This window comes from Cricetulus griseus, chromosome 3, assembly GCF_003668045.3.
Source record: "Cricetulus griseus strain 17A/GY chromosome 3, alternate assembly CriGri-PICRH-1.0, whole genome shotgun sequence".
NCBI lineage: Eukaryota > Metazoa > Chordata > Mammalia > Rodentia > Cricetidae > Cricetulus > Cricetulus griseus.
The window spans coordinates 209683599-209708320 of NC_048596.1; the positions used below are offsets into that span (position 1 = coordinate 209683599).

A 24722-nucleotide genomic window follows, 5' to 3' on the forward strand; every position below is an offset into this window, starting at 1 on the left:
TTTCTAAATATGGAATTATATATCCATGCTCTAAAGACAGATGTTGTCAGCACACCACTGCTTTAGGGCCACAACAATTCTGTAGGGATGGCCGATTTCCCATGTACAGGCAAAGGAAGAGTCGGGACACTGAAAATCCAGCCATTTCCAGCTTCAGCCTGGACAGAGCAGATGAGTTCACCAGAGACACCCCCATTAACCAAGGTGGTGGGGCTTCACCAGCATCCGTCACACCCTCTCCACTCGGCTGGGATCATATGACTCTGCGAACAAGAAGGAAGGAGGATCAGTGGGACATTCACCTGCCATGTTTTATGTTTAATCCTCAGACAATGCAAATAAATTAGAGAACAAAACTTGCATGCATGGAGAATTGATTTTTAGACACTTCAGCAGACTTATTTCACCAGGGGGTAAGAAACTATGACTGAAATGTTGTTTTCAAGGAATGTACATGATTGTTAGCAAATAAATGCAGATGAGCAAAGCTGATCCAGTATACTGATGGTTCTTCCTGGTGCTCAGAGTACAACATAAATAACAAACACATTAACCTTATCCAGCAGCAACACCCTGGCCTAATGCTGATTCTTTTTGTTGTCGTGTGTGTGTGTGTGTGTGTGTGTGTGTGTGTGTGTGTGTGTGTGTGTGTGTGTGTGTGCTCCTGTGTGTGTGCTCCTGTGTGTGTACACAAGTGTGTACAGAGGACAGAGGTTGATATTCACTGCCTTCTTCAATTGCTTTTCACTTTGTTCTTGATTTTTTTTCTTTCCCTGCATAACCACCTTATTTCTTGAGGTAAAGTCTTTTGCTAAACCTGGAGCTCACTGATTTGGCTGATCTAGCTGTCCAATGATCTCCAAGAAATCCTGTCTTGGCTATCTCAGCATTGAGATCACAGGTATGCTGCTACAATTGGCAATTTGTGTTGCAGAGATTTGAACTCAGAACCTTGAGTTCCTATCCCTCCTTGAGAAGATTTGAAAGCATCTTTATAAATTAATTCTTATCTTCAAGGCTTGGGGGAACCCGAAATGTCAAATGCATGACCAGAAAGAAGAGGTTTCCAGTCTCCAGCTGCTACCAGCCAGCAGGCAGAACCAGGATGGGTGGCTTGCCTGTCAGTACACCTTCTAGTACCTTCTCACACCATAATGACCTTCTACAGTCTGAGCTGGAAAATCTCATGCTGAGCCCTGATGACCTGGATTTCCCAAATAGAGCACAATACTGAGGGGACAGCAACCCAACTGCCACCAGAATGGGAAATGCATGTTGCTGAGAGGAGGCTCTCAACCTCCAAGCTCTGGAAGCCTAGCACACCCTGGAGGCTCGTGTGTGTGCCTCCTGTGGTCAGAGCTCCCTGCCTTAAAATTCCTAAATTTTTATGAGAAAATGGTCAATAAAACTGTAAGAGTACATGATAGCCATTAAAACATAGAGATTCCTCAAACAATATAAACAAAAATAGAACTACTATATAACCCAGCAATCTCACTACTGGAAAGGAAATCAATATGGCTGTACATCCATGCTCACTGTACTGTTTATATGGAACTGTTTATGCCAAGACGGGGAAACAATCCATGTGTCTGCCAACAGATGAATAAGAAAATGTCTATACGTAAATACACACACAGTGGAATATTGTTCAGCCTCAAAGGGGGGGCATCCTGTCACTTAAAATGACACATGATAAACCTTGGGGACATTGTGCTAGGCTGAGAAAGCACAACACTGCATGATGTCACTTACATGTAGAATTTCTTTTTAAGTGATGCCTGTATTAACAGGGAATAGGGTGGTGGCTTCTAGGAGCTGGGGGTTGGGTAAGAAAGGAGATATTGGGAAAGTATAAAACTGCAGCTGTAAGATGAATGAGTGCCATGAGGTTAGCACATCAGGGTGGATGCAGTTAACAAAGTGCATGTGTTCTTGAACTCCATCAAAAGACTGTTAGATGATGGGTATGTTAATTATCTTGATTGTCTAACTCAGCACACAATGTATGGTCACTCATACATAATGTGCATTTTAAAGATGCACACACTTAATGTCTATACTTCAACGAGGATAGAGACAAAGTAACAGCAAGGCTTACCACAGCCTAGAAGATGATTTCATAAAAACCTGCAGGGTGGTACAAATTTATAGAAAAATAATTAGAAAACAATATTCTGAAACACACCTGGGAAAAGATGCCTTATAGCCTAAAGATGCCTGTAGCCTAAAGCGACAGTGTACTTTCCCGTGACTGGCACATGCTTGCATGCTAGGCACTGTGATGGCAAAAACCAAGACTGTGCTGGGAATACTCTGCAGGGGCTACAGACTAGAGTTACAGGGCTGGCATTCAGGGGAGCCACCTGAGCCTGCTCACATGATGGACTGCCCCAGGGCCACCTGGCTAAAGGAAGTAGAGTTCCCATGACTTAACACTTCTTGACACTGCCCATACCAACACTATGTAACCACACAAGAAGACAGAAGGCGTTCAGTGCTGATTCTGAGAGCTACTGTGAGCAAAGATGTTTTCTCATGTGCTGAGAACATAGTGGGGGCTACTAATAGAGGAGGAGGTAAAGTGCCACATCCCTAATGGGGGAGAGGCCTTGGAGTGGCCACACCTCAAATCACACAGGTGCTGGGTACTGAATTGCTGGGTACTGAATTCAGTTTCTGGCACACTGAAGATAACACCACACAATGTACCTGCATCTCAAGACCCAAAGTTGATACTAAGGACTCAAATACAGGGAGCCATGGAGAGGATTCTCTAGAATAATAAGTTCTTTAGCTCATAGACAGTCTAGGCCCAACAAAAACAATGTGAGCCATGTAATGGCATTTTAAAATGTCTGATAACTACATTAAAACAAATAAAAAGAAACAGGTGAAATTAGCTTTAATAATGTACTTTATTTCACCAAATATGTCCAAAATATATTCTGTTAATCATTCCAGAACATTATCATTCAACATGTAACATTTCAATGTCAAATTAATAAGATATTTCAGGTTCTTCTGTATTGAGACTTTAAAACCTGGGTGTGTGATATATATATATATATATATATATATATATATATATATATATATATATATCTGTCTGTCTGTCACTTCAGTTTCAGGGGATCTGATGCCCTCTTCTGGCCTCTGTAGGTGGATGGCTCTCTGAGTCTGAGGCCAGCCTGCTCTACAAAGACAGACCTCATCTCAAAACAAAACAAAAAGTGAAAATATCCCGTTGACAAAGAGCAACCAACAGGATCATTTGGGTGCATACCTATTAATTTGGCAGCATGCGCCCCTGAGTTGCCATAGCCAGGCTGGAGTGCTGTGAATATCCTACTTTGGCAGCACATTCAGAGTTGTTTACAAGGATAATTTTATGTGGCTATTTTCTTAGACAACTAAAACAATAATATAATTATTCAAAATACAGGACAAGATCTTCAATCTTAATTGAGAAAGCTTCTAGGTAATTTTTTAAAATGAGTTTGTTTATTTTTTTAAATGTATTTATTATTCTTGCACACGTATGGAGGTCCATGACTCTGAACCGGGTTCTCTCCTATGCATTTTACCAGGGTCTCAGATGGAACTCAGTCACCAAGCTTGTACAGCAACACGGCAAGTGTCCTGTCCTGCTGGCTACCTTGCCAGAACTTTTCTTTCTTTCTTTCTTTCTTTCTTTCTTTCTTTCTTTCTTTCTTTCTTTCTTTCTTTCCTTCCTTCCCTCCTTTCTTTCTTTTCTTTCTTTTCTTTCTTTCCTTTCTCTTTCCTTCTCTCTCCCTTTCCTTTCTCTCTCTCTCTCTCTCTCTCTCTCTCTCTCTCTCTCTCTCTCTCTCTCTCCCTCCCTCCCTCCCTCCCTCCCCCTTCCTCTCTTTTTTCAAGACAGGGAGGGTGTCTGTGTGGCTTTGGAGCCTGTCCTGGAATTCACTTTGTAGACCAGGGTAGTCTCTAAATCACAGAGATCCACCTGCCTCTGCCTCTCTCTGCCTCTCTCTGCCTCTCTCTCTGCCTCTCTCCCCTCTGCCCCTCTGCCCCTCTCTGCCCCTCTGCCCCTCTCTTCCTCTGCCTCTGCCTCTGCCTCTGCCTCTGCCTCTGCTGTGCTGGGATTAAAGGCATGTGCCACCACCACCTGGCTGGCCATCAAGTTCTTCCCACATCAGCCTCCTAAGTGCTGGGACTGCAAGTGTGTGCCAGCACACCTGCACAAAGGATCTTTCTATGGAACCATTGCCAGCATTGAGCTTGGGATACTTGGCAACTAGTCATGCTTCTGATGGTCACATGGCTCCAAACGAATACCATACACCCGCCCTCCAGCCCAACTCCTCACCTGCACACCACAAGTCCTGATCAGACATCTTCCTCCTTGGCACTTCCGGATGCCCATTTTCTTCTCGAGGGATGGCATCCTGAGAGACAGAAGAGAGATGTCCTGCTTGCCAGGCCTGATTCTTGGTGGCCTTTAGATGGTCGGGCTCCTCCATGGAGTCTGCACTCTTGGAGCTCAGACACCTCATCCGAGACAAGGAGTTGATCTCCCTCATTCTTACCAGGCGATCTGAGTCCATCCTCCTTGGGGGTGATACCAGTTTTTCTTGTAAACTCTCGATCACTTTGGAAGGGCTTCTGAGCCTCTTTTCAGAGCCCATCGTGCCTGTAGTCTTTTCCATGAAGTGGAATAGAGTGGATTTGAAGGGTGGTTTTGCCTCCTCATCCTTTGTGCCAGGCTCAGGACTGGTGGCCTGGCTTGCAGGGAACCCATCCACATCTGAGCATACAGAAGCCTGGGGAGCCCTTTCCCCTACAAAGAGAGGACTCGCAGTCCAGCCGCACTTTCTCCTGCCATAGAAGGCATCAGTGGTCACTGTGGGGCCCCCTGATGGTGCTAAGCTGGGCCATGAGTCCTTTCTGGATGACTCTGGGCTGCAGGCACTTGCATCAGGCTCAGGGAGCTGGCTCTGTCCTCCTTTCTTGGCACCAGGCAGGAGGGACTCCACAGCCACCTCAATGCCCAGGATCCTCTCTGCCCTCTCTTGCAGAGACTCACTTGGGAGGACTTCCCCTGCATTCTCTACACCCAGGGGCTCTGATTTATAGGCACTCTGCTCTTGTCCCAGCATGAGACCCAAGGACTGCAAGTCTGGTGTTGAGAGGCCTCGGTATTTTTCAGCAAGAGGCAGTAGGGACTCTGTGTCCCTTTCATCACCACTATCCACCTTTGGAGGGCTCTCTCTGCCCAGCTGCACAGAGCCTAAAGCATGGTTGACTTTGGTGAGTTCTTGACTTCCTCTCAGTTCTGCCAGATAGAAAAAAGGGGCTGTTTTTGTGTCACTGGCAGCCATCCTGCTCCGAGGACTTATGCTGATGTCCTGCTCAAACACCCCATTCGGAGCCTCCTGGCTTTGCTGCTCTGCAACCAGTCTTCCATCTGTCTTCGGGACAAGAATGCCTCTGCTGTCTTCCTCCTGTGACTGGCTCAGGGACTGAGGATGGGCACATGGGTGGCCAGGTTTTGGTTCCTCACTCCAACTCCCTGACTCATTCTTAAGTCTTCCTTGATGTAACCCTGACTCCTCTGGTGCCAGCACGGCAGGCTGCTGTTCTGCTCTCCGTTTCTGGCCGCTTTCATGGTGGCCCCTGCCCTTGGCTCTGGAATCAGCACAGTTCTGTGGCTCTTCTACCTCACTGCTCTCATTACTGCTCCCACCATTAGCACCAAGACTTTCTTCGTCTTCCTGCAGCTCCTTGTTAAAACTTTCTAACTGACTTATCAGATCCCAGGGCCGGCGGCTAACTGGTTTCAAGAGAAACTGACCAAAGAGTTGTGTGCTGTTGCACTGGCCTGCTATAGATTCCCCCTTCACCACCTCTGGCTTGGATACAGGGCTGGCCCTAGGGGGCTGACCAGGGGCCCCTTTTGGCATAGATGCCTGGTCTATGGCTGGGGAAGTCCTTGAGAAAGCACTGTTTCGAGATGGGCTGAGGGACATTTGCCCTCTGAGGTGAGGTCCACTGGGCTTCTGATTTTGGTCACTGGATGCTAAGGCTGCATGCAGGTGTGCCTCTGAGGCAGTGGGCTCTGGGCATGTTGGGGTCAGTGCTGTGTTGCTGGACTCTTCTGGCTGTGTGGCAAGGGGGAGATTTGAGCTTTTGGAGTCTTCAGGGAAACTGGTTTGGGTCTGCTGATCTCTGTACTGGTGGCCTGGCCATGAGCCAGAAAGCTGGAGCTCCCTGGGTTTGGTGAGATGGAGGATTCTGAGGTCACCAGTTTGGCCATCTTCTGGCTCCTCCAGACCTTGCCTTGGGGGTGTTCTTCTCCAAGCCATGCTTCCCATGAGGGCCTGCAGCTCCAAGTCGGTGGAAGACATACTTAACAGACTTTGCTCTTCCAGGGCTGTACCCTGACACAGTCCATGTGTCTTATCAGCTTCCAGATTCAAGTCATTGTTGTTCGTATCCGTATCTGACAGAAGTGACTCAGATTTAACCGGGACAGAAACCAAACAAAATATGGTGGCGTTGGTTTTCTTCTTTGAACTTTTCTTGGTCTGAATCCCAGTTTCAAACTTTTTGAGCTTAGTGTAGGTTTTACAGGTACCCTCACTCTGTGGCTGTGGGGAGGAGGCAAGGCTTTCTGCCTGGCTGTCTCTCACATCAGTCCCTAGTCCTCTCATAACACGCTGTTCTATCTGGCTGGAGAAGCCTTCATGCTCAACGTCCATGGGAATATGACGCCGCAGCCACCGGGGACTGGAATGGGCAAAGGCTGAGCCCTGTTCATTGCCTGATGGGAGTGCTGGGCCCTGTGGTGATAAAAGGGCACCATCGTAGTGTCTTTTCTCAAGAGCTGGTTCCTGGGTAGTGATACCAGCGTTATAGGCTCTGTCATCAAGCTTTGTCTTCTCATAGAACTCTGGGGGATGAGCTAGTTTGATATGTCGAATCCGTGGATCATCAAATGGAATGTACTGAATAGAAGCCCCGTGGGTGGCAACAGGATAGGGGTGTGGGGGAGGACCTGGAGGAGGACAGCTAGGCATTGTATCATAGAGGTTCCTAGCTGCAAGGGAGCCAGAAGGAACTGCAGAGCCGGCCTCAGCTTTCTCAGGGAGTTGCTGCTGTTGACTCTGGCTGCTGCTCATATGCCTGGGCACAGGATCTTCAAGGTAGGGGTTCGGAATATGCTGTGGGGGTGACCTGTATGATGGTGGAGGCACATACACTGGAGGCTCCAAGCCAGTGTCCAGCACACCTAGCTCATGCCTGGAATCCTTACTTCTTATTGGGTAGGAGCCATGTGGATCCCTGTGTTGGTGGTCCTGAAATCCATCTTCTCTCCTGGGCTGTGGGTGAGAGCTGTAACATGGAGTTTTAAGGGGTTTCCCAAACTTAGGCCGGGGAAAAGGGCCCGAGGAACTTGCTTTCTCAAGGTTCCTCGTGGGTTCCAAAGGTGGTGGGCAGCTGGGAGGGTATGGTGGCACTTTGGGAATATCTGTTAAGTGCCCATCGTGTAGCGGAACAGAAATTTCTGTGAAACTCAGGCTCTTGGGAGAAAGAACCCGAGGCAATGACTGGGATTTCTTTTTGTTCTGAGACGTCAGCATGTGCTCTCCTTGAACGAACTGGTACAGATCCCGGAACATTTTCTCTCTATCACCATCAGACACTTGCCTCCCTAACTTCCTTGGCTGCTTCCAGCTTTCCAGGTTCACATTCTGCAACTTAACAGCGGCTGGCATCCTCAGCTCTTCTTCCCAAACAGCTTTCTTTATCACATGCTCTGTCCTTCCTGCGACTTCCCATGGACTCTCTCTCACATGGATGGGCAGACTGTGGGCCTGAGCCATTCCTCTGATCTCCACTTCTTCCCGGTCCCTGGGCCCCAGCAAGCCACTGCTCTCCTGCCTTCCTCTGCTCCTGTACGTGTGGTCTCTACCAGGGTGGGGCTGAGAGGACCATGCTAACCTGCAAAATAGAGAGACAGATGTTGCAGGAGACTAAACATACCCTTGTCGGCGTCCATGATGGATGCTCAAGGTCAGACTTGGGTTACCACCTTTGAGAAACTGGTCCCTTTGATAATTTGAATAAGAAAGACCACCATGAGTTCATATAATTGAATGTTTAGTCACCAGGTAGTGGGACTATGTGAAATAATTGAAAGCCTTGTCAGGGAAGTGTGTCACTGGGGGTTGGCTTTGAGGTTTTGAGGCCCATGACTAGCTCAGAATCTCTCTCTGCCTATGGATCAGGATGTAGCTTTCAGTTACTGCTCCAGTGCCAGTTTGCCGCCATGCTCCCTTGACATAATGATAATGGACTAAACCTCTGAAACTGTAAGCAAGTCTCCAATTAAATGCTTTCTTTCTTAAGAGTCATGGTGTCTCCTCACAGCAATAGAACAGTGACTAAGACAGTCCCCAGTCACAGGACTTTGCCAACTATAAAGAAACCAAGTCCCACCAGTCATGGTTGGAAGATAGCCTGTGTGTTGTCACCAAGGGCCAAGTGGCAGCAGCAAGCTATTCACAGGAACACCCGGAATGCTGGCTGTACTAGAGAGGACACAAACCTCACAACTTCAAAACACTTGGATTAAGGGAGCACCCCGGAGGGAAAGTGCTCCCCCTGAGCAGTTCTGGGCCACCTGCAGCACAGGCAAGTGTGGCCCAGACCAACTGCGCAGTGTGAGGGAGTCTGCTCTTTGAAGCACACCACTATAGCACATGTGAGAACCACTGAGGGAGACCTATAAGGCACACGGCCAGGTCCCAGGATCCCATTCCCAGTCAAGCTCAGTGCAACTGGATAGGGTACCATAGTATACATGGGTTACATTTCCACAGGGTAATGATCTTGTAAGTCTTGGGAACTTACTTTGCTGGGGACTGTACATTTGAAGCTAGGAGATTTTAAAATCCTAGTAACCAGGAGTATCTTAGATGTGCTAGAATCGGGGACCTTGAGGGTGTCCAGGCAACAGAACACCTGTAGGATCCCCCGGTGCTTCCAAGAACCACAGCTTTGGCAGTTCCCGTATTTCTCGGATAGTGAATCACCACACAGGTATGTTAAACAGTCATGCCCCACTGCAAACCATGTTTCAGTCAATGACAGACTACATACATGACATGGTTCTGAAGATTATAATAGAGTAGGAAACCCTACAACCTAATGATATTATAGCTATGGCAACACTATGATGTAACCCATTACTTGTGTTTTCCTGGTGTCAGCCTGCCTACTACCTGAGTCACATAAAGGCACAGCATGTACAATTATGGAGATATGTGATAATAAATGAACATGAGCATGTATTTATTTACTTAATTATTAAAGTGTACTTCTAGCTGTATTATGCTGGGGGCAGCCTCAGCATTTGTATCAGCTGACTTCTTGGCTTCATCAAGAGGCAATGTCCCCTACTACCTACTAGATTTTCACAATGCCAAAAATCAAATAAAGAGATGCCTCTCAGAATATGGTCCACCTTTAAATGACACAAGTCTCTCCTTGTGAAAGCTCATATTTGGTAGATTTTGTTCTGATCCAACCATCTATAATTTTTACCAGTACATCAAGGGATTTTTTTTCCTTCTTCTGGTGTGTGTGTGTGTGTGTGTGTGTGTGTGTGTGTGTGTATGTATGTATATGTGTGAGATAATGTACATGTGAACACATGGGGTGCATATGTATATGCATGCATATGGGGGGGGGACCAAGGTTGATGTTGGGAATAATCCTCTATTGCTCTTCCATACCTTACTCCTGAGGTAGGGTTTCCTAATCAAACCTAGAGCTTGCAGATGCAGCTAGCCAGCTAGCACCAGGGAGCCTGTCTCAGCCTTTCAAGGTTGAATTACAAGAGGTCCACTACAGCCATGTGGCATTTTCTTGAGTGCCAGGGATTTGAACTTTATTTCTCGAGCTTGAAATGCAAGTGCTTTAGCTACTGAGCCACCTCTTCATCCTCCCCGTGAGACTCTTATCCTCAGACAATTTGGAAAATGGCTCTAAGTGAGTGAGTGAGGAGTTTCACTGCATATACGTCTCCTTGGAAGCCTTTACAAAAACTACCAGTGGGGGCTGGAGAGATGGTTCAGTGGTTCAGAACATTTGCTGCTCTTCTAGGACCCAGGATCAGTTCCCAGCATCCATGTGGTAGCTTATAGCTGATTGTAACTCCAGTTGCAGAGGATTTGATGCCCTCTTCTGGCCTCTGTGGGTATCTGCATGCACATGGTGCACATATATACACTTGGGTCCTCACACATATACATACAATAATGAAAATACATTTAAAATACTCCCAAACCCCAAACTACCAACGTCCAGGCCCCACCTCCAGATGTGTGGAATTGATTGGTCTATGTAGGAATCCAATATCATTATATTTCAAATCTTCCCAAATGACTCCAGCCTGTATCCAGGGGTTTACATCACAGTTCCAATGCAGTGGAAGAAAGAACAGAGCAGCACTCCTGTGCTGAGCACAGTACTCAGATGCTCCCCACAGATGACCAGAGCTGGGCACAGCACAGAAAACTCTGTGAGATGCTCAAGGAACTCAGATGCTCTGATTAGCCAGACAGAAGAATGTTTCCCTTCTAAAGGCACTGTTTTTAAAACATAAATTAACATACTAATCGAAATGAATGTTGTTGAAATGGATGTTGGAAGAACATGTAGAAGGATCAACCCAGACGTCACTAGTCATTGTCCCCAAGGCTGTGTGTGAGGACCTGGGGTTTCAAGCAGCCTTAGCTGTCCAGACATCTGACCCACATTCATCTATCTTCCCTAAGGCTTGAGATCAAGCAGCAGATGGGATGGTTCTTTGGCTGCTGTCTGCCAGGTTCACCAAGTGTTCCCACACACTCACCAAAGCTTCAAGGAGGAATGGCTGTCATCCCTATTTTACAAAGGAAGTTACTTGATACTGACATTTATCAGACAGTTAGGCTGTGCAATACAGAGGATCAAGTGTGCCAAACAGTTATCTCATTTAAGCTTTACCACCACCAGTACTCCCCCCTTGGGCAGGTAAGGAAACCAGGGCACAGAAAGGCTAATCAACTATCCCGAATCAGAGCCTTTGTAAGAATCTGGGAAAGAATTTTAATCAGAGAAATGAAAGAAGAAAGCCCTATCCATTGGCCACTGCATTCTGTTTTATTCATCATTACAGTTTTTGCTGTTGTTTGATTATTAATTTGTTGATGCAAGGTCTCGGGTAGCACAGGCTGGCCTTGAATTCCTGATCCTTATGCCTCTTCCTCCCAAGTGCAGGGGTTACAGGTCTACATCACCAAGTCCATAGCCACTGCATTTTAATTCTTCCAATGTCAGGTAAATTCCCACCAGACTTCAATTGTGATGGATAAACTGTATTCCATAATACACACATGACCTGACTAGTGCCGACCACTACATGGATTCTGTCCTAACATACACTTTGAGGAACACTTTGTCCATGGGGCATGCTGTCAAATCCACCCTAGATAAGCCACTCCAATTTATAATTCCACCTGGTATGTGGAGGACAGATGGGCTTGCAGAACTGTCTTGGCTCTGCTTATAATTATTTTTCCTCATGAGATAAGTGAAATCAACTTCTCGTTATTTTAATTTGCATGGTTTTGATCGCTGGTAAATCCCCCCCACACACACACACCACCATCTATTCTCCCACCATTTGTCTGGAGGAATAGTAGAGTGAAGACCATAAGAGCTAGGGAAGGGCCCAAAAGCCACCAGTCCTGTGTAAAGGTCTGGGAATGGATTTGGGTAGAACACAGCAGCTTTGTAAGGAGTCCTTGGTGAAATTATATGTTACTATGATTACTATATTCTTCCTTTGTAGTTAGAGTCAGCATTCAAATAACTGCCAAAGCAGCCACTATCTGCAAAGTTTAGTGGTTTTTGGAGGTCAATTGTGTCTCACTGAGAGGCCTACATGATTCTGCTTTTGCTGCTTAGTATTGGCTGTCAATCTTTTCGCTGCTGTCTAAATCTTGTTTTTCACATTAGCTTTTGAATCCTCAGCAGAGTGCTGCCTGGATTAGGGTCTATAAGACTCATCACTTTTGGAAGCAATTGCCAGTGGTTTCCTTGAAACCACTTCCTACTCATGCAGCTGAGCCAGCCTTGTAGTTCTAGAACCCGTAGGAGACGTCCACTTCAGTGATCCTGGCTGGAGGGCAGCAGACTCTGCAAAACACCAAGGCTTCTTAGTGAGACACTCTCTGCCACAGTCACGGGCCGAACTGGGATAGAGTAGAACAAAGCAGACCGTGTGTGCCTCGCCTTCTTCCCTCCTCAGTTCCGGCAGTGAGTGAGCTTTGTACCATTCTCACTCCTCAGTGGTCTCACCCCTTTCTATGGTGGCTGCCTGACTTTCTGCAGGAAGTCACAGTGTGGCTCTTGCTTCATGGTGATCATGCTTAAGAAGGAGGCTGAAATCCCAAGGTGCTGTTTGTGCATGCATATGCCATGACCATGACCAGAAGACAGACAAAAATGACATTAACAGGGTGATAATATAAACAGACTGTGACTTCCTACTGATGTAATGTGGTCAGTTTTCTGCTTTGTGCAAAAAATACTATCATCCTCACTTGGTCAGAATTTATCAAGATCACTAAGCATCCCAGGTTAAATTTATTTGCATAATAGATTCAAATCCCAAGTTACAGAAAATCCTGGTCCATCTGGCAGATTTTAAACAAACTTTCTTTTTATAATTTTATTTATGTGTATGTCCACTTGTATGTGAGCATGCCACATAGTACAAATGTCCACAGGCATAAGAAAGTATTAGATCCCTTGGAGCTAGGCAGTTGTGAGCAGTTTAATGTGGCTGCTAAGAACAGACTAGCACAGGTTCTCTAACTGTGGAAGCATCTCCTAGCCCCATAAATAATCTATTTTAAATATCAATCCATATGACACAGAAAACTGTGATGCATTCCTAGACATAGAAGTACATGAACCCCAACACCTGGCAGGCTGAAGCAGGAGGATTGACAGTTTCAGCTAAGATATGACTACATATTGAGATCCTGCCTCAAAACACCAAACCAAGGGGCCAGAGACATCAGTAAGTAAGCATGCTTGCTACCAAGCCTGGTGGCCTGTTTGAATCCTAGAACCAATTTGATGGAAACAGAGATCCAACTCCTGAAGGTTGCCCTCTTAATCTACACACACACACAGACACACAGACACACAGACACACAGACACACAGACACACACACACACACACACACACACACACACACAACACACACGCACACACGCACGCACGCATACACGCACGCATGCTCGCTCACTCGCTCGTGCATATCCACAGAAGAAGAAGCAACAAAAACTATCAAGTAATATTTAGCAATTGTGTACTTTGAACCTAGTGTGAGCCAGGCCATGACAGGCATCAGTAGAACCCACAGAGGGAATACTCTGTAAGATTTCCTTCAGACAAATCACCATGTGCAGATTCTCTACTAGCTTTGAGATGCAGTACCCTGCATCACACAAATCAAGTGCTACCTCATACTGCTTTTAAAACTGCAAGGATGTTCACTAATGCTTTTGAAAAAACAAGCTGAGATCAAATTTTTCTTAAAAAACAAAATCAAGAAACTAAAGATTTAACACAGACATGGTTAACAATGGACTCTACACAAATGTGCTGGGCACACTGATATGGGGTGGGAGAGAAATAAGATGGCACAGTGAATGTGAGTCCAGATCTCTCTCTCTCTCTCTCTCTCTCTCTCTCTCTCTCTCTCTCTCTCTCTCTCTCTCTCTCTCTCTCTCTTCACACACACACACACACACACTGAATGGACAAGCAGGGTTATGCTGAGTTCTCAGAGGACAGGATGAGGAGGAGGCAGAGCAAGCCTCACTATCAGTCTGCCATTATCATGGGCCAGAGGGATGAAGCCAACAGAATAACTGATAAACTGCCTGGAAAATATTTGAAATACAAACATTAGAAAAGTAATGTGTCTACAGGAAATTAGCAGATCTACTCCCTGGTTCTATAAGGTAATTAAGAGAAAAGCTAGGAGGATTCTGTGTTCCTTCACTGTTCTTTTATTTTTACTTTGTTGTTTTCTTCAGTGTCTAGGGCCAAACCCACAGTTTTACACATGCACGGTACCACTGAGCAGTAAGTAGCTCCAGCCCTGTCCTTTAACATATGTTATTCTGTGTGACTGTGTGTGTGCGTACACATGTAACAGCACATGTGTGGAGATCAAAGGACAACCTGTGGAAGTCAGTTTCTCCCTCTACCATGTATGTTCCTGGACTTAAACTCAGGTCATCAGGCTTGGTGGTGGGTGCCTCTACCCTTTACCCACTGAGTCATCTTGCTGAGGCACCCTGTCTTCTTTTAAAAGCAAGTCTAGAGACTAAGAAAATTATCTGGCATCTGGGTAAAGCACTTGCTGAGTGAGCACTAGGGCCAGACAGATACATAAATGCAGAATGGTGTGGTAGCCTTCCTGGAACCCCACAGGGTGGGAGGCAGAGACGGGGTCCATAGGGCAAGCTGGCTATCGAGACTAGAGAATCAGTGAGCTCTGGGTGATTGTGGGAGACTTGCCTCAATATATAGAGTAGAGAGCAATGAAGGATGACACCTGATATCAACCTCTAGTTTCCACACACATGTACATATGCACCTATATACACATGTCCCCAAAATACATACATACATGCATACACACATCCCTCATACACAAGCTAAAAACAAAAGGTAAGCCTAGTACTTAGAATGGAAAGCACTGATTTTAACTGCTGTCACATGCTCTGATAGGATTATCTTCTCAGTGCATTCCAGGGTCATTATGACTGACTTGTGACCATCTGGGCACAGGATGTAGGTATGGTCTAGTAAAAAAACAAGTAGAGGAGTGTTGCCTTGCACACTGACCTGTGCAAAGGGAAACACAGGCATTGCAGTCACTTCTCCCTGCTCCATGAACATTGTCGAGAACCTGGTCTTCCCACGGAGTGACCCAGTACCAGTCAGTTGTCCTTCCATGTGGAGGTAAGAGTGGAGATGGGAGGTCCTGAAGCCATACATGTATCTCCCACATCAGTGTTTTCCAAGTGTGTAGCCTGGTAGATGCTTACTGTTGTAGATCACCTGTATGCTTTAGACCAGGATGGCTACGACCACAGCCTAGTCCTTCAAAAGTCACCCTCCTCCTCCCTAGGGGGTCAGATGCATAAGCTAAACATAAAGGCTATAGGTTTTATCAGCACATTCTCCTCCTAGGGCAGGCTTCCTTCTGTAAAGTGATGTGAAAGGCATGGCTTTTTTTTTAAGTTGCTCATATCACCAGCCCAAGTGTTAGGTGTTCGACAAGCTTTTGTGGTGGGGTCCACCATCTTCCCCTGATGGATTTCTCAAGAATTTATTGGTTTTTATATATACATACATACATATATATATATATATATATATATATATATATATATATGATGCTAAATGTAGACATTAAATGAGGAGTGAGATGGAAATCTATTTAAGGGACTCGGGTAGTCAGTGTGTGCAATGGCAACTTTGGGAAACACAAGCAGATAATACTTACACAGAGACCTATGACATCAGTTAGCAATACCACAGGCTGTGAAGTCCTGCACAGGGGCATGAGTTCCACCAAGAGTAGCTCACACTTGGAAGAATACAGGCATTTGGAAGCCATCTCTGCTGCAGGGCCACAGGGCCACAACATCTCTTCCACACTGAGCCAGCCCTGGGCTTCAGCTGCTCTCACATGAGTGCCAAGACTTTTCTGAGTCACCTCACTGCCTATTGGAGCAGTATCAAGTTAAGAACAATCTTGGGCCAGTGTGATGGCTTAGTGGGTAAAGACATTTGCTGTTGAGCCTAGCTACCTGATTTCAGTCCCTGAGACCCCACATAGTGGAGGGACAGAACTGACAGGCTGTTCTGACTTCCACTCATGACATGTACACCTCAACATCACAAAATAAACATTTTTTAATATAGAAAGATAGAGAAGCAGTAGGGAGGGTAGGAATACAGGCACAAAAAAGGATCTAAGACCAGAGTGATAGCAAAATAAAAACAACTTGGGGGAGCAGGTAGGTGGCCACCAGGGGCCAGCAGCTGACATGCATGTGGAGTGGGCTCCACAGCATGTGTGTCGGGGCTGTCATCTTCGAGGAAAGCCTTCCTTGAGGATGTACTTAAGAGAAGAGCGCCTGTTCCACACATGCCCCACCTCTGAGTCCCCCTCATCTTACTGATGAAGTAAGTGGTAAGGGCATATTGATGACTTTGGAGTGAAAGGGAAGGAGACACTTTATAGACTTTCTTATTCTAGAAGCAGTCTTCCTTTCTATGAGGACCTGGGCCAAGGGACCTGTGCCCACAGGTATGCCAATGGCAACCTACCCTCTCACTCTCAGTGAGAAATAATCCCACACATGCCCCCAATACACCAACTGACAGACATCCTCCAGCTCACAGTAAAACAAGCCTCGGGGCATCTTTCCAAGGAGAGACGGGCACCAGAGCACTGGTTCCCCAGCCACACCAACAAGGAACTAACAGGGCAGTCTGTTCCCTCTTGTGGTACAGCCTTTCACATCTGGTACTTGGTAGCAGCACCCAAGGAAACATTTACTGGCACCGTTCTGACTTAGCTTTAGGAAGGTGACCAGATAGGAAATCTGTGGACCGAGATGAAGATGCCAGGAGTGTGTGCACTTCTGCCCTGGCTTAGAAAGGGCAGCATGGATTTTAAGTATTAACATCACAACTTTCTAACTGTGTATACTTCCTGCTGAATCCTTAACCTCCAATGCCTCCAATGCCTCCCTTCTAGAGTGGGGAGGGTAACAATTCTGCCTTTAGGAGTTTGCTGGGAAAGATATGGTGAAATAAGGCAAAATGCTTCACATGGTACCAAACATAGAGGATATTATCTTAGCTATTCCTGACCCAATTATGATAAATCCTTGGTGGACAGGGAATGTCAACTCTCTCCATCCTAGGGGAAAGAGGTGCAGGCAAGCAGAGAGGGAAGAGGATTATCAGAATGCTTGCCATGATGATGGCTATTTATTTCAGTACACATTTTCTTTCTTCTAGGTTGTAATCCACAGTCCTTGACAATAGCAGGAACTGATGATCCAGCTGAGTGTCACAGCAAGATGCTGCCCCTCCCAGCACAGCTGGTTGCTAAGGAAGAAGCTACACCCGTTTCCACAGGACAATGCAGAACAGACCAGTGTTTGGCTTATTAAAACAAAACAGGAAGGGCAGCGTCCACCCATCTGCTCTCATGTATATCCAACAGGTAAGGCAGACTATTCCAGGGTATCCTCCTTCCTCTAATAGGAACTGATACATTTTTACCAAGTTAAACTTTCTTGACCTGTACAGTCCACTCAGTGCCACTGAAGACATGAAAGGATGCACTAGCTCCTCACTACACACTCCCATTTAGACCAGCCTCCCTGCCTCCATGTTTTCCATCACTCAGGCCATGTGCTTGGCCCACTGTTGTCTAGCAGTTGAGCTCACAGCACACAACATAGGGGAACAAGCACAGGAGATGCTAACATGGAGAGAGACATGAGGACTGTAAAGATCCTAGGATATCCCAGAAGCCACCTATGGCCACTACAGAGCTACATGCCACCTGGGGTTTCTTTGTTTCTCCTAAAGGATTTAGTGCAGTCCTCTAGGGGGCAAAGCAAGGATGCATGGAGATCCACTCAGCTCTTGCTTAGCCTCATGATTTTCTGCTCAGACTGTCCAGTGGCATTTCCTACCTCTCAAACTCACACAGGTCTCTGCTAAAGACAAGCCTCGTCATGGACAAGCCTCTTTGGTGATGCTATGGCTGCCAAGACACAGGAAGGTCTCTGGAAATCCTTCCTCATGCTTCTGCAAGATGCTGATCTGAGGATCTATCCTGCCTCCTGTTGAGCAAATTCCACAGCAAAAGGGCAATGTGGCAGAGTGATCAGGAGACACTAGGAACACAGGTGCATCTGAATGGTTATGCTGCCCCTGAACAAGAACAGTGCCTTAGTGGAGAGGGAAGGAGAGGCCTGGGGCTTTGCTTGCTCAAGAGCATGCTAGCTCAGGAATCAGCATTTCCCCCTGTGCTGAGGATATGAAGCAAGCCCCAAAGATAAATAAAGTGTGTGGGCTTAGAACTTTGGAAAGAGAAAGAGAGACACAGAAACTGATGTTAAATTTAAGCATTTACATACTCCTGTTTTTAGAAAACCATTATAAGTAGGGTATGATTTGAGAGAAGTTGAAAAAAAAAGCCAAAATGAGCTGTTTGCCATACCCAGTAGCACCACTGAGAATGGATGTTTATCCACCTGATATAAACCACCCAGGATGAGAGCCTGGAGCCACCACATCAGAGGCTCCTCAATTGCCAAGTCTCTAATTAGTCATGATGCTGCTGCTGATGCATAATTAGAGTTAGCCTCAAAGTTAACTGACAAAACTTAAAGAAAAAAACAAAATGTAACCAGAATTCCCTGGGTGAAGCAGAGCAGAGCCCATTGTAGTGTGACTTTCAGATCCAAACCTCTGCTGCTGCTAAGTTATTTTACAGCTTTCTCTGATTACACTATTCCACAGGAAACACATTAAGGAAACCCGTGAAGGCTGATAACAGTCTTCACATATTTTATGGGAGCTAAGGATCAACCTCACTAAAAGCATGCAGCTTCCTTCACAGTGTCCCACCCACTTTCTCTCTGTGTTACAAATGTGTGCACTCATGCATGTGTGTGCTTATATATGTATATGATCATGTGTGTGGACTATACATGTGTACGCTTATACATGTGTGCTTGTGTGTGTGTGTGCTAATGTGTCCTCATATACATGTATGCTTGCATGTGTGTACTGTGTTTGTGCTCACATGTATGTGCTCCTGCATGTGTGTGATCATTCATGTGAGTGATATAGCAAGCAAGCTTGGATGTGGTCTGTGGATTTTTCTGTCCTGTTTAAGTGACTTTCATATAGAACCTGCTGCCAGTTTCATGGACATAGTCTGAGGCCACTGAGGGACCCCAAGCCTCCAGGCTGGCTCTCTGAGAGGGGCATAGTGACATAAACAGGGGAAATGCCAGGCTTGTGAAGGGTGACAGGGGTATTTGTGTCTGGGCTCTGTTCACTACTTTTCTCACCACTCTGACAGAATGTCTGTTCATCTCAGGGAAGACATGAGGATATCCAGTGTAGTAGAAGGGCCATAAGATGGCTTGCTCAGATCTCAGTGGCTGACCAGGAAGCCGGGAGCTCCAGGCAGAAGCACCAGACTGTAACCTGCATGGCCTGCTCCCCAGGGACTTACTTCCCCAACTAGATTCCACCTCTTCAAAGTCCCATGACCTCCTAAAGCAGTGCCACAACCTAGAGACTAAAAGCTCAACACATGAGCCTGATGAAGTACATTCCATGTTCAAAGCACAGTGGGGCTGGATGCTCAGCATCTCACAGCCTGGAAGCTGCCCTCTATGGGGAGTTACAACCCCCACAGCTCACTAGCTGCTGCAGGAGACACTTGATACACTCGATGCTGTTCAACGCCATATATTACTTCCTCAGAACTTTTAAGATATGCAGGGGTAAGGCAGCAGTGGGCTCTGCTGTTAAACCACTGTCACTGTTAGCTTCAGCTGTCAATTTGAAACAAACCTAGAGTTACATGGGAAGGGGACACCTCACCCAAGGAATTGCCTCCATCACATTGCACTGTGGGCATGTTTGTACAACCTTTTTTTTTGATTGATTGATACAAGAAGGCCTAGTCCACTGTGCTGTGCTACCTCTTGGCAGGTAGGCCTAAGCTGTATAAAAAGGTAACTGAAATATGGGCTTGGGTGTAAGCCAGTAAGCAGTGCTTCTCTGTGGTATCTGCTTCCGTTCCTGCCTCTAGGTTCCTCATTGTGCCTCAGTCCTGACTTCCTTTGATGATGGTGTAATAAGCCCTTTCCTTCCAAAGCTGTTTTTTTGTTACTGTATCACAGTAACAGAAAGCAAACTATGACAATATCCTGGAAGAAAATAATACAATCACCTTGAGCCTGTTTCTGGGGCAGAGTAACCGTCTATACAGAGAAAGGGCTGCCCAGAAATGGGGGTTACACACACACAAAGAAAGAATCAAGAGCACCCACAAGAAGAGACAGGGTGAATCATTCCTCCAGTAAGGTTATAAAACTTCAGAGGGTGAAGCCTAGCTAGCAGACTAGATTGTTGGGAGATCTTGAAGGTTCTACTTACTTTAGGTTCTGGCCTAATCTCTCTGTGCAATACCCAGCAGGGTGTGAAAAGCTCCCACTGATATAGACCAGCCTCTCCTCTCCATGCCTTCCCCACCATGACAGACATTTGTGCTCTCTGGAACTGTGATCCACAATAAACCCATTATCCTTAGACTGCACTGTCACAGGGGTGAGGAAGATGGTCAATGCAGCTTAGCATGGAGGCCGACATTCCTCTTCCTCACCATGGAACCTTCACCAGCCAGCCTCAAGGCTGGCAAGACCTTCACCAGTCCCAGATAAGCCTGACATGCTGAAATAGTACTTCCACAAATGCCTGGGCAGTGGAGTGCCAGACTGGCATGGTAAATTTATTAAACAATGGATACTTACAAGGTGGAAGTGTCAGCTACTGGAATTAGCTGAGTTGCTAATACATCAGGTAAGGTATCAGCCTTCAGGACATGGCAATCCCAGAAGCCAAGAGGACATGCTAGAGAATTCAGGGACAGAGGAAATTTCCACAGGGTAGACCTGCAGCAGTGGTGCCGAGAAGGTGGGGTTTCCAGATGGACAACTGGAGACTCTGGAGACAGAGTGGGGAATGGGGTGGGATCCAATGAGTTCAGACACTGGCAGCAGGATAGGCAGACTGGTCAGGAGATAACCTACAGGGCCTGTTATAAAACCAGGTGATCACACAGGCAAGACAGCTAAGCTGGGTCCTGGGGAATGGTCACAGAGTTGGGCCTCAGGGCCTATCTTCTGTGCTATCCAACCATAGAATAGTCCCAGACATATAGCTTCAGGAAGCAAGTTCTCTCTAGTCATTAATTTGGATAAACTGTAAAGAAGTGAGAAGTGACTCCTGGTGCCATCTCTGCCACTTGAGCATAAATGCTTTTTAGCAAGTTTACACATTCCTTTGCCTCTGTCCCTCAGAACTGTTAATCACTCTTGCCTTGGCTGCTCAGTATCATTTGACCTAATAATGGTGAGAGCTCTGGGCAATGTCTTCAAGGTTAGCATGCTTGCTAATCATGTCAAAAGAAGTCCTTGGCTGATGCTCCAGTTGAGTGACAGCTGTGGGCAACACTTGCTTGCTTTATATGTAACTGAACAATGTCCACAGAAGAGCAGGACTGCACACGTCATCTAGCGTAGGTGTGGTGGCAGTATACATTCCTTCAATGTCTCTTGACAGGAAGGGACACAGCCATGTCTGCCAGAAGATGGTGGAGAACATGAGGTGAAGACTGTCCAGCACTTGGCAGCTAGAGGAAGAGCTTGCCAGCTGAAAGTGTGGCCAGGCCCTTCACTGCTGTGGGGGTGGCAGCCAGATGTTTGGCTTCTGGACAAGCTAGGTTCCTTCCACTGCCACCCAGAGTAGCCCTTGACAAGCCATCAACACTCTCTGGGCCTCAAGTTCTTCCTCTATGAAACATTCCTACCATGACTGTCTCTACAACATGCCAGAATTAAGCAAGCAGGCCTCCCCACTCACTCCATGGCTTTCCACTCGCAATGACCTACACTTTGCCAGATTGGTAGACAGGTGCTGAGCCCCAACTCAACATATGGGGACAACTGCAAGTCAGACCTTAGCCAGAGTGAGAGATATCCCTAAAGGAGCCTTGTGATTTTCCCAGTCTCCTTATAGTTTAGAGTTGGACATCCTGAGACCCAGGTGCCCTGCAGACCTGAAGACCAGTCCAGGGGAGGCCACAATTGGGACAGGACACACTAAAAGCCCACAGCTGCACTGGTCAAGGAACCAAAGGCTGCGAGCTGGCAGAACACCATTTATTAACTCCAATCCAAGATTCACATGAACTGCGGTGGGCTTGGTTTCATTTTTAGGTTCATTTCATTTAACAGTTCATTGAACTGTTAGAACTGTTCACGACTGGCACCCATTTATTTCCTCCCAAAGCAACATTTTCCTGTGGGGGCAACAGTTTCACTCCTGCCTCCTAGTTTCAAGTATCATTTTGCCACCAAAGGAATAAAGTGCCTTTCCAGATCATCCAGGGAATACCTGCAGATGGTCCCCAGGCTTAGGCACTGGCCTGGATTTCTGCAATTATGTATGTATTCTCTTTCTACTCTATAAGCTGCCCTTTCTACCCAAAAGTCATTATCTGCTTTCTGAGCTAATCAGTAAATCTCAAAAACACACAGAAGAGAAGTCATTGTCATCTACATGAAAACATGCCAGTGTGACACACAGCCAATCATCTGAACATTTCACTTATGACATAAGGAGAGGCAGCTTGTATGAAACTGTGCCTTGAGTACAGACTGGGCAGGGTTATGTGCTGGGCCTCAGGAAAGGAAAGACCAAAGTCTGAGATTGGAAAGAATTCTATAGATTAAACAGACACTGGGTGAGCAGTTCAAACTTGTAGGAAACACTGAAGAAACAAGAGATGGGGCCAACCTTGCTACCTTGTGATCAAATGGAAAGAAAGATGCAGCACAAAACTAGAAAGGAGAAAATCAACCCATGTTTGCCTAGCAATAGAGTTCTCACAACCCTCAACCCACTTGTCTGTAAGAACTCTCCTCCAGAGACCCACAGCCATAAAGTTTCTGGAAGAATGGGGATGACAAGCCCAAGTAACCAACAATGGTTGTGAATTCTAAGAGTTTCCTGACTTCCGACTAGAGTCCTTCCTGAGCCTAGCCCCAGTGGTGAATGCTTGCTTGGTAAAGTAAGCCCGCCTTTATTATTCAAGGCAAGAAGAACTCTCCATGCTTTGTCACTGTCCAAAAGTCAAGGTATTGAATGCTCTTTAGAGTCCCTTCCATTGCTGTCTAAAAGCTGGGGACCGAACAGGAAGAAGCGCTCCCTCTAGAAAAGTGACCTGTGACTACAGAAGGCTAGTTCTTGCTCATACACTTAACCCAACACCATGTCTATTTCTTTGGATGCCAGTTTCACCTGCCACTTTGTCCCCTCTGGCTAGTTACACCCAGCTCTGCAGGACTGCACACCTAGGGCTCTGCATTCCATACACCTTTCCTGTCCCAAGATAAGCATAGCTTGAGGGAGGAATGGCATTTGTTGGCCTGAACTGAAATTGCCTGGAAGAGTTTAGGGATCCTTCTCATGTTTGCTGAAATTCTTGTTTTCACCACCATTTCCCAGGCAACCCACTCTCCTTTTTTATCATAAGGAAACCCCCACAGGTAGACCTGTGTTCAGATGGGACAACCACACAAGGACAACATAGGTGCAGAGGCAAGTTGGGGCAAATATAAGGAGTATACACCCCTTTCCATCTCCCTGAATCTACAAACTACTGAAATACATCACAAGGAAGCCAATTACACTAGGGTGTAGGAGTGGGCATGGATGGGCTCAAAGCTCCAGGATGCTTCCCTTTGCAGCTGAGCACTTTACAAGAGGAGAAAGGGGAGCCAGGAGATGTGCTGCCTGGATTGGATCTGTTTATACACCATGGGGAATGAAGGTCTGCTAAACAGCCCTGTGCTGCCTACAGGCAGAACTCAGACCCCAAATGCAGCCCAGGCCAAAAGCAGCCTGTCTTTGACACCCCACCTCCCCCAACTCAGCCAAATAGGAATAGTTGATTTACTTACATATAACCCAACGCCAAACTCCCAAGTCAAAAGAAAACGCTGGGCCAACACGAAGCTTACCCCGCCTCAGGAGTTCTAGAAGCAGAACTGTTTTGGCGCTCCCCGTGGCCTCTTGGCTTGCTGCTGCGGCTTTCAGAGCTGCTCACATGTCCTGTCCCCAGGGACTTCCTACTGTGGGCATGTGCTGTAGGGCCATCCTCATACCCATTCAACAGGTCTTGGCCAGCTCGGGTTCTTGTCCTCGTTGGCCGACATCCCTCTGATTTGTCCTCTCGTGCTGCTGGGACATCTCGAGCTGGTTTGTATCCATGAGAAATCAGGAGATCTTCCACACTGTACATGGTGCAGTGTCATCAAAGCTCACGAGTTCGAACCATCATGGTAGCAGGACCCATCACTGAAAGGACAATGAAGAGCTGCATTTATGAACACCCACATCAAAGTGGGCACACACCCTTCCCAGGCCTGCCAGGGATGCATATCTAGACCTTGTCAAAAAAAGATGGGATCTCACTATGTACCTTGCAAACTTGTAATCCTGCTACCCCAGGTTTACAAGCACTGGAATCACGGGTGTATACTACTAGACCAGCCAGGGTGCATGTAAAACTTTTGTCAATCAAATCTCTTCACAGTTATTTTGTACAAGATTTTCCAAAGTTAGCCAAGGGTGGCCAGAGGCAAATATGGCCTGGAGACCAGCACACTTAGTGGCTTATCCCATGTTTATAACTAGAGGCAAGAAGATCAGAGAGAGGGAATGGAGACATTGAATAAAGGCAAAGCAGATGGGGCTGCCAGTCACAGA

The 24722-nt window shown here is 46.4% G+C and overlaps 1 protein-coding gene across 1 annotated transcript; it reads right to left on the reverse strand.

Annotated features, from left to right (window-relative positions):
- Positions 1-228: 228 nt before the first annotated feature.
- Positions 229-24255, reverse strand: Jcad (junctional cadherin 5 associated). Its single transcript, XM_035441707.1, has 3 exons — positions 23975-24255; positions 4346-7980; positions 229-263 (listed from the first exon to the last, which is right to left on the reverse strand). Exons 1-3 carry the CDS (start codon positions 24253-24255, stop codon positions 229-231), a joined length of 3951 nt encoding a protein of 1316 aa, XP_035297598.1.
- Positions 24256-24722: the final 467 nt, after the last annotated feature.

Bases quoted from the DNA above. Each gene is read 5' to 3' on its own strand.
- Jcad (XM_035441707.1), bottom strand. From the start codon at position 24,255: ATGTACAGTGTGGAAGATCTCCTGATTTCTCATGGATACAAACCAGCT. The intron at 7,981-23,974 runs GTAAGCTTCGTG...TCTATTTTGCAG, and splicing joins TCTAGAACTCCTGAGGCGGG to GTTAGCATGGTCCTCTCAGC. The intron at 264-4,345 runs GTGAGGAGTTGG...TCTTGTTCGCAG, and splicing joins TCAGGACTTGTGGTGTGCAG to AGTCATATGATCCCAGCCGA.